Genomic DNA, 15,969 nt, shown 5'->3' on the forward strand with positions numbered 1-15,969 from the left:
TTTCCCAGGCCATAGCAGAGAGCTGGACTGGAAGAGGAGCAGCCGGGGCACAAACTGGCATCCATTTGGGATGCTGGCACCACAGGTGGAAGCTTATGGTACTGCACCACAGCACTGGCCCTGGAAGATTTTTTTTTTTTTTTAAGATTAATTTTCTTTTATTTTGAAGCCAGGAGATTCATCTGGGTTTCCCACATGAGTGAAGGGGCCCAAGCACCTGGGGCCATCTTGTGCTGATTTCCCAGGTGCATTAGCAAGGAGGTGGATTGGAAGTGGAGTTGTTGGCTCTTGAACTGGCGCCCATATGGGATGTTGGTACTGCAGGCAGCAGCTTAACTGCTGTGCCGCAAGGCCAGCCCCAGAGACCTGAGTTTTATATTGAAAGCATCAGGCTGCTGTTGATTTGTTCTCGTAGTGTTCATACACGGGCAGAGGCCTTTGGTTCCAACAATTCTATTGAAAGAAACAGCAGTATTCCTTAGACCAACTAGAGTTTCTTCCCACTTGCATATAGCAATCAAAATTATTTAGTAATATACACTAAACAAAGGAGAAGTTCTTAGGAATTGACTATTCCTTACAGAACATGGATGCAGTGGGCGCTTCCTGTGTCAACCAAAAATATTCTGAAGGGATGAAAGTGCTTCATTTTTTCCCTCCTTTCTACCACTAGAAAGTTGTTTTTGGTAAGAAAATTAGGCCTTCTCACTGAGTAAACACATTAGCATCTTTTAAATAAAAGCACAAAGCAATCTCTTAATAGATACTAATTTAACAATCTGAAACTGCGCCTAATGTGGCATGCACTTGTAAACAGCGAATTGTAAACTCTGCGTAGACTTCCGTTCGTGTTCGCCATGTGTTCTGTTGTGATTTTTGCCTTGATGCACTCACTCTAGTCGCTGGTGTAAACTGGTGACATGTTGATGTTGGCCTGAGATGTTAAGGCTTCGACATGCATAAGATCACAAATACATATTGGAGACAAAGTCTACCAAGCAGTTTAGTTTCAGATCAAGGTGGTCATCTGTGTCTCAGAATCCCAAACTCTGGGACAGCAGAAAATACGGTGCATCAGGTTTCCAAGTGGCATTAGGTTTGCAGACAGAATGGCAGTATTGAAATGGTAACACTGTCCCGCCATCTAGTGGTGGCCTCTGGGTATGGCCTCCCGATCTGCTCTGTTTTCCCCAGGTTCTATTTTTAGCAAGACTGCACTGTAGCCCGCTGACCTAATGCTTTGACAGGGCAATAAGGCAGCAAGGAGAGAAAACAGTGAGACATCCCTCCTCCGCATGGCTGTCACTGACTAGAGAAGGCGCAATAGGAGTGACATTCCTAGAGCAACCAGGACAAAAACAAAGCTCCGAGTAATACGGTAGTCTTGATGTCTTAGGAGAGAAAGACGCAAGGCATAAAATAAAAGTAATTATTTAATCTAGCAGTTAAAGCTGAAAAGCAAGAAGTGCCTTGATAAGACCCCTTGACGTGTTTCTGGGGAGCTGGTATTTATTCCGGGAGTTAGGTCTTGATTTTGAAAACACCTCAATATCTGCGTGACTGCTCTGTGATTCCGGCGCAGACTTGCCGAGTAGACTCACTTGGTGAGCGGCAGCCCCGGCCCCGCCAGTTATCCATGTTTGCTGGAACAGTCCACAGGCCCCCTTCCCGCTCCTCGGGGACATCCTCTTGTCTGCACCTCCCACCGTGCGCCTGGGGTCTTTCCTGACCAGGGTAGTTTCTGAAGGGAGTCTGGCCAAGTTCCCTGAGCCGGGAGGAACCCCCTCCTGCCTCCCAGAAAGCTGCTGAGATGCCCCTGAGAAGGCAGGTCGCTCATTTGAGGAAGCAAACGCTGGACCCCCGAGAGGAGTTCACGCAGTGAGCTGTCAGGTCTGCCTGACACACAGAGCTGACGAAGTGAGGCCTTGGGAAAGAGCGTTCCTCCAGACCGTGTTCACCAAGGTTCAGATGGCCGAGGTGGGGAAGGGTGCTGATGTGTCAAAGCTCAAGGGACAGAAGCGGTTCCATTTTCTCGCAAAGGTAACTTTGCATCTTTAAAGAACCCAGATTGCAAACGTGTTCCTGACAGCTGCCGGCTCTGACAGCGCCGTCCTGCAGGTGTGGTCATCGTTTTTCCGGCCGTGACCATTAGAACGAGCTCACTGCTCAGCTCGGAGCCCTGTGGCCATGAGGGAGGGGCGGCAGGTGGCAGGTGGCGCGCTTTCCTTGCCTTTCCCGTAAGAGTGGGATGAAATGCTCTGTTGTTGGAAATCCAGTGTGTGTGTGTGTGTGTGTGTGTGAAAGAGATAGAGAGAGACTGGCTCCTGCCTGAGTGGGTCTCCTTGCACTTCCACGCTGCTTCTGCAAGGTGTCAAGACATTCACTATGAAACTTCAAGACACCGCAGCTGACAATCACGTGTGTGATTCCAGCACTTAGCTGTCTTTCAGATAGTCTGAAAGCAAAGTTTTTTCTTTGGAAACTATCTGAGTATTGAAAATTCTTCCTAAATCACTACAGTTTTTATCAAAGTCCCTTAATTTAAAAAAAAAATTTTTTTAAGAGACAACAAAGTTCAAGTTTGCAAAGTCTACTGATAATCCGATGTTGCGTATTTATCTTGTAATCTGAGCGTGGCTTACAGGAACGCAAGTGGTCAGCCCTGTGTGGGAATGAGAGATGAGGCAGTGCCTGCCGAGGCTGGAGGGGGGGGGGGGGGGAGCATGGGAAGCCATCGGCGACAGCGTGCCACATGCGGTCAGGGCCGCATGCAAGTGTCACAGGCACGCATCCCGGTGGCCCTGTGCAGGTGCGGGCCCAGGCTCGCCCGCCGTGTTTGGGATGAGGACGGTGGGGCCCAGCTGTCAGGCACCGCAGGGGCATGGTGCGCCGCTTTTCCTGGGAGCCCCGCTGTGTCCTTCATCGCCGGGTGGTCTGCTCTCTTACCACCCGACGTGGAAGGCCCGGGCTCGGGGTGGAGGGGACTTAAAGCGATGGAATGCCAGAACCCCCGAACCCAGGCGGCCCGGTCTGGGAAGTCGCTGTGGCGAGCCGAGCGAAGGGGAACCCCTAGGTGCTGGGTGGCAGAGGAAAGACGCACCATGGAGCCTCGAGGGACCGCACGTGCTGAGCTTGAAGGCCCCGTACGTCGTTGGGGCACTGGCAAGATGTGGACAGGGTGCGGGCAGCCTAGGCAAGCGGAGTGACAGGTGGCACCCAGCCGCTGCAGGAGCGTGGTCAGGGGGCCTGGCCTTGGTTCCGGCTGCATGCGGGAGGCCCTCGTGGCAAGGAAAAGATGTCCACAGAGGAGGGGGTGCCCGGGCCACCCACAGCTCGGGCGCACGGCTGGACAAACCCGCTGCAAGAGCGGGGCGGCCGTCCCTGGTATGGGAGTGCGAGGGACGAACGTCGTGGCGAGTCAAGGACTGCGATGGTTGAATAGGGCGCCTGGACTTGTGTGGCCAAGGCTTGGGCTGAAGATGCTGCCTGTGGATGAGCCAGGATGGCGGCGCCCGGAGAGTGGACATCGATGGAGCAGCTGTGGCGCTCCAGATCCCAGGGCTGTGTAACGTGGGCAACTCGGGAGGAGGAGACAGGAGGAAAGCCAAGCTGGAAGCCCCCAGGGAGAGGGCGGATCTGCGGAGCTACTCACGGGGTGGGGACAGGCAGTGGCCGGTGCTGTGCAGGTGTGCAAGTGAGCTGTGTGTGCAAGTGAGCGCCTCCTACGTGCAGGTGAAAGCCTGCTTCATGCAGGTGAGCACTTTAGTGTGCAAGTCAGCACCTGCTACGTGCAGGTGAGCATCCTGTGTGCAAGTGAGCGCCTCCTGTGTGCAGGTCAGCGCCTACTATGTGCAGGTGAGCGCCCAGTGTGCAAGTCAGCACCTGCTACGTGCAGGTGAGCATCCTGTGTGCAAGTGAGCGCCTCCTGTGTGCAGGTCAGCGCCTACTATGTGCAGGTGAATGCCCAGTGTGCAAGTCAGCACCTGCTACGTGCAGGTGAGCATCCTGTGTGCAAGTGGGTGCCTACTATGTGCAGGTCAGCACCTACTATGTGCAGGTGAGCCCCTGCTGCACGCAGGTGAATGCTTTCTAAGTCTCACCCAGGATAAGCTGGGGAAGAGGGGAGTGGGATGCAGTGAGTGTGGCCAGCTCTTTCAAGGGGGGTTGCTCCGAAAGAGGGAGAAATGAAGCGGCAGCCACAGGAAAAGCAGGCCTGGGACCTCAGAGCAGAGAGGTGGGCAGTGCTGGCCGCCCCAGCTGCTCATCCCTGCGAAGGGCTGCGGCCGGGTGACACCCACTGTCCACATGGTCAGCACCCTCTGGAGCATGTGAGAGGCTCCTCCTATGTCGCAGCACCTGCCCATGTGACTCGGCTGCCTGCTGTCATTTTTCCGTTTCATAAGTGATCTCGGACTTTACAAATACCTTCAACGTCGATAAATATCTTCCTACTTGAATCTTTCTTAGCAAATACTGTGTGCATGTATCTACTTAAGATATGTGTTCCAAAATGCGTGTTTTAGGTAGGGAGAAATAACTGGTGTGTGATTTGGGTTCTCACTGACGTACACTGGTAGCATTGTTGAAATTAGTAAGCTTCAGTTTCGGAATAGACTTGTGGGGTGATAGCAGTTTCCGTATTATCTATAATACTGTAGTATAATACTATAGTACTGTAGCGAGACCGCCTTGCACGGTGCAGGAGTGAGCTGAGGGACCGCCAGTTTGGATTTCACTTGTATAGGTAACACCCCCAGAACAGGAGTTCACTTCATCTCTGAGGAACGTGGAGTCCTCACAGCCAGGCAGTTATGCCGCGAGACCAAGCCCTTGGGCCAGTGTCCTCTACCATGTGGCTGTCGCCGGGGGAAGTTTGAGAGGAGGACTGCCGAATCGGCAGAAAGCACCCGGCACATCAGGGGCTCTGATGAAGTGAATTGAAGGACCTGTTTGCAGCACTCCCAGCTCAAACAAGTCCACCTGAAGTGTGGGCATCTCCTCAGGAGGAGGAGGGAGAGCGATGCGTCTGCTTTCTTTAATAAGCTAAGGTGGATTTTAAAGTCACTGTTTCACTTTCTTTTTAAGTGAGTCAACCTGATACCCTAACGCACATTACAAATCTCACCTATTTATTTTCATACTCAAACTTACTTTTTAGAAAGAGATTTACTTATTTATGTAATTGAAAGCCAGAATGACAGAGAGAGAGGGAAGGCTAGAGATCTTCCGTCTGTTGGTTCACTTCCCAAATGGCCACAATAGCCAGGGCTGGGCCAGGCCAAAGCCAGGAGATGAGAACTCAATTCAGGTCTCCCACGTGGATCTCAGGGACCCAAGTACTTGGTTCATCTTCCGCTGCTCCCACGCACTTTATCGGGGAGCTGGATCTGAGGCAAAGGTGAAATTCAGACGTCGGCATTCGCGTGTAAGATGTGTGGTGTCCCCAGGAGGAGCTTAACCTGCTGCACCATCCGGCAATTCTTTGTTATTCAAGAAACAGAAAGACAGGCAAAGAGAGGCCCGGTCTCCTAGTTCACTCCATCCGATTGAGTCGTTACAGTGGTTTATGGAACGTTATTCAAACTTTTATAGTTTACTAGGCTGCATGGTTTGAATAACATTCCATAAACAACTAAAACGTTTAAGTAAGAAATAATAGTCTAGGGTGTCTTAGACATAGGCCATTCCTTATGAGGTCCAGTGACAGCAGAGGGGCAGCCTCCCCCGCCCATGGAGGCCTGCGTGTCGGGGACCAGTGTGGACACTCAGACTCGGTCCACGTCAGGAGAAGCAGCCGGAGCCCTGGGTCATCTTGTGTTGGACCTCTCAGTTGCAGAGATGCCCACTTGCTCGGGAGGACGCCCAAAGATCCAGACCAGTTGATGCAAAAAGCACGAGGTTTTTATTGAACGTTTGCGCAAACGGGCCCCCACCTCAGGCAGTGAGGAGCCCTGAGCGGCAGTTTCACACAGGTTATATAGGCAACGAATTAGCATATTCCTAATGTGCATGCATAGGATTGGTCAGTTCAGAGGGACCATTAGCATATGGAATGCAGTGGCAACACGGGATTGGCTGGTTCGGAGGGACAATTAGCATGCTGAGGAGAGTGCTGAGGGAACCAGCTGAGGAGAATGCTGAGGAGAGTGCTGAGGAGAGTGCTGAGGGAACCAGCTGAGGAGAATGCTGAGGAGAGTGCTGAGGAGAGTGCTGAGGGAACCAGCTGAGGAGAATGCTGAGGAGAGTGCTGAGGAGAGTGCTGAGGGAACGTGCTGAGGAGAGTGCTGAGGGAACGTGCTGAGGAGAGTGCTGAGGAGAGTGGCAGCTCTGCTCTGGGCATGCCTAGAGGTTCTCTGAAGGGGATTGACTTTTCCTTCCCAGAGAACGTCCTGCCCGCTGGACTCTGGGGAACATCTAACCTCTTAAGAAGCCCCTGATATCTGCCCAGGCCTAGTTTCTTGTCCCTCTCCCCCATAAGGGTCCTTCACTTGCAAGAACAGCACCAAGAAGCTGGATCTGTTCACCCTTCCCGCTTAGTCTGTGTCAGTTATTTCAGTTGGGCGCTAATACTGATGGGGTAGCTAAGAGATCCAGGAGATAAACTACGTCCTTAACTTCTCAGCAGAATACGCCAGCACAGGCCTGGCATTTTGTGAGCTTAGTTCAGTACTAGTTGGAATTAAAGTGTTAATCAAGAGCGTTTTACTCACTGGGCTGTCAGCCATGTCTGCTGGCGATGTCTGGGAGAAACAGAAAAGCAGCTGAACCCGGGTCGGCGTCTGAGCTGTGCGGTAGCTCTGACGACTCACCTGATGTGCCAATTAGGCATCGCTGCCTCGCCTACAGAAAACGTGTGAATCTGATGGATTCATACACATAAAAATACGTGAATATCCTTCTCACTTGAAAGATGGCTGAAATGAAATAAAGTCACAGTATTCTGTACAGATTTTCAAAATAATCTGAATAGTATAGAGAGCACATGATATCAAGAAAGTTAGCACATTTAACTTCAAAAAACATATGCTTATAAGTTAATATTTATTAGCAAAATATAGAAGTTATGTAACAAGAATTGGATTAACAGAAAAAAGACACACAACGAATAAAGAAATATATTTAATTTTTGAAAGAATGTTTACGGGGCTGATGCTGTGGCGCAGTGGGTCAAAGCCCTGGCCTGAAGCACCAGCATCCCATGTGGGCGCTGGTTCTAGTCCCAGCTGCTCCTCTTCCCATCCAGCTCTCTGCTATGGCCTGGGAAGGCAGTAGAAGATGGCCCAAGTTCTTGGGCCCCTGTATCCACATGGGAGACCTGGAAGAAGCTCCTGGCTGTTGGCTGCAAATTGGCACACCTCTGGCCGTTGCAGCCATCTGGGGAGTGAACCAGCGGATGGAAGACCTGTCTCTCTGTCTCAACCTCTCCCTGTAACTGTTTTTCAAATAAATAATAATAAAGAAAGAATGTTTATGCTTTTGATTAATTCTTACAATGGTTGTATATTTATTTTACCTTTCCAGGGCTATAAATAAATAATTAGATCATGTCATATTTATTTTTTTGTAAAATTACATTTTAGATCCTCAAATAATTTTTATGTCAGAATTGTGTCTTGTTCCCTGTTTTTGCTTACAAGAATACACTGAAAATCCCCCAGGGAAGAGTGAATATGTGGCTAGAGCCGTGTCTGCACAGAAACAGGAAAGACGGATCTCTGATCTGTGTGTAGTGACTATACTTCCACGGTAATCTGCTTTGTTGCAGGTTGTATTTCACTTTGTATGTTGTGGTTGTGGCTTTGCCTAAACATTTAGGGAAACAGTCTATTCTTTGTCAGATAACCATTTTCTTACAGATTTTTTTAAAATCTAAAGATGGTTATGTGGTAAAGAAGACGTGATATGAAGGTACTTCAAAAAGTTCATAGAAAAATGGAATTAGGCCAGCGCTGCGGCTCACTAGGCTAATCCTCCGCCTGCAGCACCGGCACCCCGGGTTCTAGTGCCAGTTGGGGCGCCGGATTCTGTCCTGGTTGCTCCTTTTCCAGTCCAGCTCTCTGCTCTGTGCAGTGGAGGATGGCCCAGATCCTTGGGCCCTGCACCCGCATGGGAGACCAGGAGGAGGCACCTGGCTCCTGGCTTCAGATCAGCGCAGCGCACCGGCCGCAACATGCCGGCCATAGTGGCCATTTAGGGGGTGAACCAACGGAAAAAGGAAAATCTTTCTCTCTCTCTCTCTCTCTCTCTCTCTCTCTAACTCTGCCTGTCCAAAAAAAAAAAAAAAAATGGAATTAAAAAGTTAGTTTATTTTGTTGCAAAAAAAAATCTTGAAATCCTTGGATCATTTTCTCATAATATGTATTTTCCATGAGCTTTTTGAAGACCCTCGTTTTTTGTAAAGTTCTATTTATTTGAAAGGCAGAGTGACAGAGAAATGGAAAGGCACAGAGAGATCTTCCATCTACAGGTTCACTCCCAAAACATCTGCAACAGCTGGAGCTGGGCTGGGTCAGGCCAAAGCCAGGATGTTGGAACCCCATCCGAGTCATGTGGCAGGGGCCCGTGCACCTGGGCCATCATGTGCTGTCTTTCCAGGCACACCAGCAGGGAGCTGGATTGGAAGCAGCGTAGCTGGGACTTGAACCAGCACTCACGTGGAATGCAGTGGCTCAGGGGACAGCTTAGCTCACGACACCCTGAAGGCACTCAACATGAGGAAAGCAGAATGCGTGGTGCTCTCGATGGACAGAGGACGCTAAAACCCACTTTGGAGGGCTGCGGATCCCGTGTGAGCACACAGCCAGGAGCTGAGCCGCTGGGCACGTCACAGAGAAGGCACGGACCCCCGTGCTGCTAAGCTCACCTGCTTGGCAGAGCTGCCTCAGGGTCCTTCTTTTCATTCCCGGTGCTGCCGCAGTAGTGAGAAGAGCCGGAGAGCAGTTAGGAGATCACAGACGGCTTCACCAGTGGTCCACCTCCTACGTCCTCGGCTCACTGCTCTTGGGGATGTTGGAATCCAGGCTCCGTGTCTTCGTGTAGGCTTGTCGGCCTCTCTGGGAGATCTTACATGTCCGGTCTGAGCAAGCAGGATTTTCCCTCCCAGACAACCACATATGTCTTACCAGTAGTGCGGTTTATATGTCACAGTAGTGGAAGATGCTACTAACTTTTAACAGGAATAACGGGTAGATCGGGTGAGATACTGTGCAAGAGGCTGTGTGTGTGTGTGTGTGTGTCTTCCTCTCGCTGTAACTGTGCCTTTCAAAAATGAAAGCAAACATAAATAATAACTAAAGTGTAAGCTGTCCTGTTACATTTTTCTATTCTGAAGAAGTTAGCACACTTCTGTACATCGCTGATTTGTTCTAAATTGTACCCAAGACTTAAAGTGTAGAATACAGAAAGTGTTAAGTGATTGGCATTTTAAAGAAAGTGGTTTTTATTACTTCTTAATGATTTTAAACTAATATTTACATAGTTTCTAAACCAAAATTCAGATGTTTAAGTGAAGTATAAGATGGCTTATACATTGGTAGGAGAGATTCTGAGACATGCCAGCTTCATTTCATAGATGGATTGCATTGGCCCGAAGGTGACCGCTCACTTTGACACGGTTTTGTGTGCTTCCCTCCTGGTGGGCTGCCTTCACATCCCGGCATGCACTGCCCTGCAGTGCCCTAAGTCCTTTGGGGTAGTGGTATGCACAGAGTGCTAATGAAACAGGGAGGGGCGCCTGCAAGGATTCTTAAAGAGAAAGAGACATGTAAACCCCCCTTAGGGTTTTAACACACGTGCTTGGCAGAGAGACTATGGAGTGACTTTAAGGAAGAGAGGATTTTTTTTTTTTTTTTTTTGACAGGCAGAGTGGACAGTGAGAGAGAGAGACAGAGAGAAAGGTCTTCCTTTACCATTGTTTCACCCTCCAATGGCCGCTGAGGCCGGCACACCACGCTGATCTGAAGGCAGGAGCCAGGTGCTCCTCCTGGTCTCCCATGCGGGTGCAGGGCCCAAGGACTTGGGCCATCAAGAGGATATTTTATTTGATAAATCATAGTCACATTTTTAAAGAAATTACTGATGTTAGAAAACATTAACAAATTTAGCAATGTTTGAATGATGTCATTTAAGTTGTGAAGTGTTACTATAAATCATAAAAGAAGTTAAGGTTTAAAATGGTTCGTATCACCTCAAATTTCAGTACTCATAAATTATTTATAAAACGATTCCGTTGAGGGGTCTGGGACCTTCAGAGTCGGGAAGCGTTGGGCTGAGTAATCCCAGAAAGAGCTGGTTACGTCTAATTCTTAGGGAATTGAGATAAAACACTGGGGCTTATGAAAGATCAAACACAAGAAGAGGGAAGCTGACTTCCCACCAGCAGAAGCAGCAAGGAATAAAGAAAAGGCTCTCCTTTTGTAAAGCAGAAGTTTAAAGTTCCATGAATAATTCTTGATATAATGGGAAATAATAACCTTTTAAAATTTCATGGCATTCATTCGGAAATAAATTATGATTCTAAGTGGTGTGATTTTTGTCTCTTAAGACTATTAAGAGGAAATGAGCTGGACACTTGGTTTGTGTTTCTATTAGAGTGTTCTTTTCTTTCATTTTGTCATCAAATATTTACTGAGTTCCTTTCCTTGGGTTTGTGTTTTTCTTTGCCTTGGGTAACCCCATTCATTCCTTGGGTTTGTGTTTTTCCCTGTCTTGGGTAACCCTGTTCATTCTTGGCCGCTGTAACCACGATGCCAGAGGCTGGTGGCCCCAGCCACGGCCAGCAACGGCCACTTGCTCCTCAGGATTCTGCAGACTGGAGGTCCAAGTTCAAGTCCAGCAGGTTTAATTCCTGAGTGGGGACCCTGGTGGTTTGTAGAGGGCCTTATGCTTGATCCCTCTCCTCGTGCCTCTTTGTGTGTGGACACCAGTCCCATCCATGAGGCCTCCACCCTTGACCTAATCACTTCCTTCCACGTATCATCACATCGGGATCCCTAGGGATTCCACATATGAATTTTGTGGGGGCATAGGCATTCAATCCATCACACAGGCAGAGAACAGGGCTGTACACACAGATGTGCAGTTTCCATAGGTCAGAGTCCCGACTGTGCTCTCGGGTTTATCTCATAAAGGACTTTATTCCCTGAGTTTCACGTAGCTTGGAAACCTTTTGAAAGCATTCCTCGACCTTCAGTCGTGCACAGCACTGCCTGCTCCACCCAGGAGGGCTGGTGTGGATGCCTTCGGAGGGAACAGACCAGACTGAAATGTTTTCTTTTGGTTTTCATTGATACTTGTCTGCCATTGGCTGCAGAGCGTTCTGTTTGTTCCAGATTAGTGGACTGATGTAGAAACCAATTTTTGCAGAAAATTCTTTCTCCTGTTAATGACAAAACTACAAACCTTGAAAACTCGCAAACAAGGGACAGTGGTCTTCACCTGCTGTGTTCCCTGAGTGTCCCCAACCACCTACCCAATAATGGGGGCACAAACGCCAGACCCTGGACTCCACTCAGCTGTTTTTCCAACACATAGTAAAAATAACTTTTTCAGGCTGGCGCCGCGGCTCAACAGGCTAATCCTCTGCCTTGCGGCACCAGCACACCGGGTTCTAGTCCCAGTTGGGGCACCGGATTCTATCCCGGTTGCCCCTCTTCCAGGCCAGCTCTCTGCTATGGCCCGGGAAGGCAGTGGAGGATGGCCCAGGTGCTTGGGCCCTGCACCCCATGGGAGACCAGGAGAAGCACCTGGCTCCTGGCTTCGGATCAGCGCGGTGCGCCGGCCACAGCGGCCATTGGAGGGTGAACCAATGGCAAAAAGGAAGACCTTTCTCTCTGTCTCTCTCTCTCTCACTATCCACTCTGCCTGTCATAAAAAAAATAAAAAATAAATAACTTTTTCAAGGGGAAGGCTTTTTCCCACTTAAATACTGCTTCCCCATCATATCATCAGGCAAATATTTGATGATTTATTAAAAAAAAAAAAGTATTACTCCAAATACAAAGAATAAACATACTTTCAGAACCAAGAACTCTTGAAAAACCAATTTCTCCCAGATTATCAGTACAGGAAGTGCTCACGTGTGTGTTGATAAAGTTCATATCACCAGGAGAAAGGCGACACAGGTATTAGTGCAGAATGCTCTCAGTCGCTGCCACGCCGGCGCTTGGCTTCAGGTGCTCCATCTACACAAGCTGATTCTTTGTGCAGTCAGGCTAAGTGGTTATTTAGACTAAAGTAAGGATCAGTATGACTATTAAGAGCTTCACACACCTCTAACTCTTCAGATTAAAAAATATTTTAACCAATGGAATAGATTAGGTTGAAGTAGTAGGTCTTTCTGTAAATTAGCTAGATCTGTCATTTTATAGTTTCACTGTGTGAATAGAGTTTGTAAGTGGTTCTCAATTTTTTTTTTTTAAAGCGCATGAATTTGAACTTAGAGGAAGATATTTAAGAGGAGACAACAAACTGGCTAAAAAACAGGCAGGATGGGTCTCTGCCAGCTTATTAAAGGAGCCTGCAGGCTCCTGGCTGCCACACTGCACATCCCTCACAGACGGGTCTCACTGCCAGGTAGGAGGGCACAGACAGTCCCATCCAGGAAGTCAGCTTCAGAAATTCTCTGATGAAGTGCTCTGTTAGGTTAACACATAGCGTATTTTACAACCAGGTGAACAGGCCGTTCTCAAATGCTCTTTCAAATAAGGCACTTCTCAACAATTTTTCTCAACATTGGATATTTAATCATATTTTTATATAACTTCCACCTTGTATTCCATTTTAATGTGATGTTTTCATAGAGAGGAATTTTAATTACCTTTGCTGCAAAAACAAACAAACAAACAAAAAACCAGTTTGGTATTACACTTTGCAGTAGAGAATGTGGCCTAAGACATCAACCTGTAAAAGAAAAGCCACCAGGGCTGGTGGCATGGTGCAGCAGGTTGAACCTCGGCCTGCGACGCAGGCATCCCATGTGGACACTGGTTCCAGACCTGGCTGCTCCGCTTCTAATCCACCTCCCTGCTACTGCACCTGGGAAAGCAGCAGAAGGTGTCCCAAGTGCTTGGGCCCTTGCAACTGAATAGGAGACCTGGATAAGGCTCCTGGCTCCTGGCTTCAGTCTGGGCTAGCCCAGGCCATTGCAACTGTTTGGGGGAGTGAACTAGTGGGTGGAAGGTCTCTGTCTCCCTCTCTCTGTGTTTAAAATAAATAAATAAATAATTCTTAGGAAAAGCAAAGCGATCATTGCAAGACCAATGACACAGTACTTAGTTACTTCACTTTCCAGTTGAACACAAGGATGTAAGACCATTCCTTAGGTGAAATTAGATCTAGAAAGTAAAGTGAAGACAAGAGAAGGAATGTTGATGTTTGAAGAGGTTGCTAATTGGCAGTATAGAATTACTTTCTTAAGTAATTAAGTTTTAGAAGTGATGAAAGAGAGACAGCTTTGATCAAATAGGAAAACCAAATATTTTAAAAATCAACTTTGTTAAAATTAGAAAATCTGCTTAAATTTTATCATATGGACAAGAAATACTACCTGAATGATTCACTGCCTCTGCCCATATAAAACAAACTCCTAGCCTGCAAGACCACAGTAAGCAAAAGCCAGATTCCTTGCTTACTTATAGAGCTCCTCTTGATAGTGGTACTCTTAAAAAAAAAATCTGTATTGCATAAATTTGTTAGAATTTTGGTTTTCAGAGTATGCCTTTTAAAAAGCCCTGGAAAACACGTAGTCATGAAATGTGGGCCTAATTTCTATAAATGTTTATAGAATGTACATTATAAATGTAGGATTTAATTCTGTAAAGTGCTATGAATTTGATTTGCTCTACTCTCTATTTCGTATGTATTGATTCCTAATTTATATTCATCTAAATCATATTCAACTCTTTATACTTGATATTTATTTATATTACAAATAGGGAATCTTACATTTAGATAGTTATAAATGGAGAGCTAATTAAGCAAAATTATAGTGTTCCATTTTTCATAAAAAATACTGAAAACGGAATTTCAAATAATTTAATATACATTTAAAATGTGGTGCCTAAGGCTGACTGGGCAGAAATATTCTTCTCCCATCCAGCGTTGAGTAATGGTGCTGTTAGGGTTGTCCTCCGTTTGTGGCCTGAAAGACTCAGCGTGCTTCTGCAGCTCCTGACTCTGGTGCCAACGTTAATTAACTCTTCTGATAAAAGACTGTTATTTTCTTTTGTTTAAGATACGCACTTCATAATCTACTAGGTCAAAGCGAGAAGAGAAATTTCATCTTGAAAACTTAGTCAATCTTGATTTAAAACAAACCCATGATGAGAGAAAGCCAAAGATTTTTTTGGCTACAAATGACGCTTAGGAAAGGAATTTCTTTGCCATTTTGAACAGAGCCACAAAAGAAAAAGTGAAACTTTAAACAAATTATTAGTTCCAGTCAGAAGACCTAATATGTATAATAATGTAGCCAGAAAGCCCCTCCTGAGGTTTTCACTGAGATTCTACTGCTTGTTTCTTCATCTTATTTTTTGCCAATAAAGTATCATTATCTTGATCATCCATATTTTTAAAAAATTTTGCTACAGTTACTTTAATCAGTTTTGATGTTTTTACATTTTCTTTGGAAAATTTTCCGGATATCTTGCAAGATAAAAATAAGTTAATTGTTCTTAAAAAGTGTTTGTTATACTAAAAGAAGACACTTAAAGTAAATTGATCTGTGTTTTGTATGATCCTGAAGCTTTTTAAAAGTAGCTCCTTTGCAGATCTGTATTTCACGCTGTGCTTTCTTTTGTTTGTTTGATAGCCATTTATGTCACCTCGGTACCCTGGAGGCCCAAGGCCCCCACTGAGGATCCCTAATCAGGTAAGATTTGCATGTAAGAATCGGTAAAGATCTGTAAAATGTCCCAAGATTTCCTGATCCTGAGAACTATGAAGCCGTCCTTTCTCCATCCCATTTAATGCTGGTTCTGCTTCTAGAGTTGGCAAGCTGCAGCCCACAGTCTAGCTGTTTTTGTATATAAAGTTTTATTGGAACACAGTTCTGATGTAGTTAGTGCCTGTGGGTTTTTTTACATCACAATGCAGATTTGAGTGTTTGGGACACAGGCCATATGTGGCTTGAGATCCTAAAATATTTACAATCTTTAGCTTCACAGAAAAATCCTAAAATATTTACTCTTTGTATCTTTGCAGAGAAAGTTTGCCAGCCCTTGGCATCTAGCTTACACTTTAATCCTAATTTTAAAAATTCATATGTAATTTTCGTAAATGCTGATTATCTTCTCATTCAAAGGATGGCACTGAAATTTTCTAGAAACATGATTTGATTTTACTGTCATAAAATGTATTCTCAATATCACAGTTCTAACATTCCTATGAATTTTACCCAATTATAAGTGTTATATCAGACAAGTAATTGCTACTTCTACTAGTAAATAATTATTTAACAGTAAACCTTACAAATTTTGTAATCCACAAGAGCTCTGTAATCTTATGTTCTGTTCTCATGTAGTTTTTTTTAATATGATAATATTCATTTGCTAAAGATAACAAAACATAATTTTTGCTTACAATTTATAGTTTAGTTTCAGGATGTAGGCAGTATGTTTTACAGAGTGAAACTGGATGCTTGCCAGTGTGGATTATTTATGTCAAAATAGCTGTCACTTCCTCTGGTGTTGCGATTTGTGCACCTCAGCATGATCCTAGATGTAAACAAGCCCTGTCATCACACTGAGGTCTCCTTTCCATCTTGCTCTCTTTCCGTATCTACATCCCTAACTACCAAAGTGCTGTTGGTCCACTAAGTAGCAGTAGAACTCCGCTTCTCCTCTCCTAACTCTGAGTGAAATCCTGCAGTGTCTTTGGAATATACCAGTTTGTTGAGCCTCTTTGCTGCTGGAGCGCAGCAGGAAGTGTAGCACCCACATTCACCACCAGGGGGTGAAAGCAGGAAGAATG

The 15,969-nt window shown here is 46.2% G+C and overlaps 1 protein-coding gene across 2 annotated transcripts in view; it reads left to right on the forward strand.

The window, feature by feature from the left end:
- Nucleotides 1-15,969, forward strand: part of SSBP2 (single stranded DNA binding protein 2) — a 309,712-nt gene that overhangs the window by 237,099 nt on the left and 56,644 nt on the right. For both annotated transcript variants that reach the window (XM_062212479.1, XM_062212480.1), the window contains one exon: nucleotides 14,810-14,869. In XM_062212479.1, coding sequence (XP_062068463.1) covers nucleotides 14,810-14,869 — 60 coding nt within the window. The remainder of the gene's footprint in view (nucleotides 1-14,809; nucleotides 14,870-15,969) is intronic.

Source organism: Lepus europaeus, chromosome 15, assembly GCF_033115175.1.
Source record: "Lepus europaeus isolate LE1 chromosome 15, mLepTim1.pri, whole genome shotgun sequence".
Taxonomy (NCBI): domain Eukaryota; kingdom Metazoa; phylum Chordata; class Mammalia; order Lagomorpha; family Leporidae; genus Lepus; species Lepus europaeus.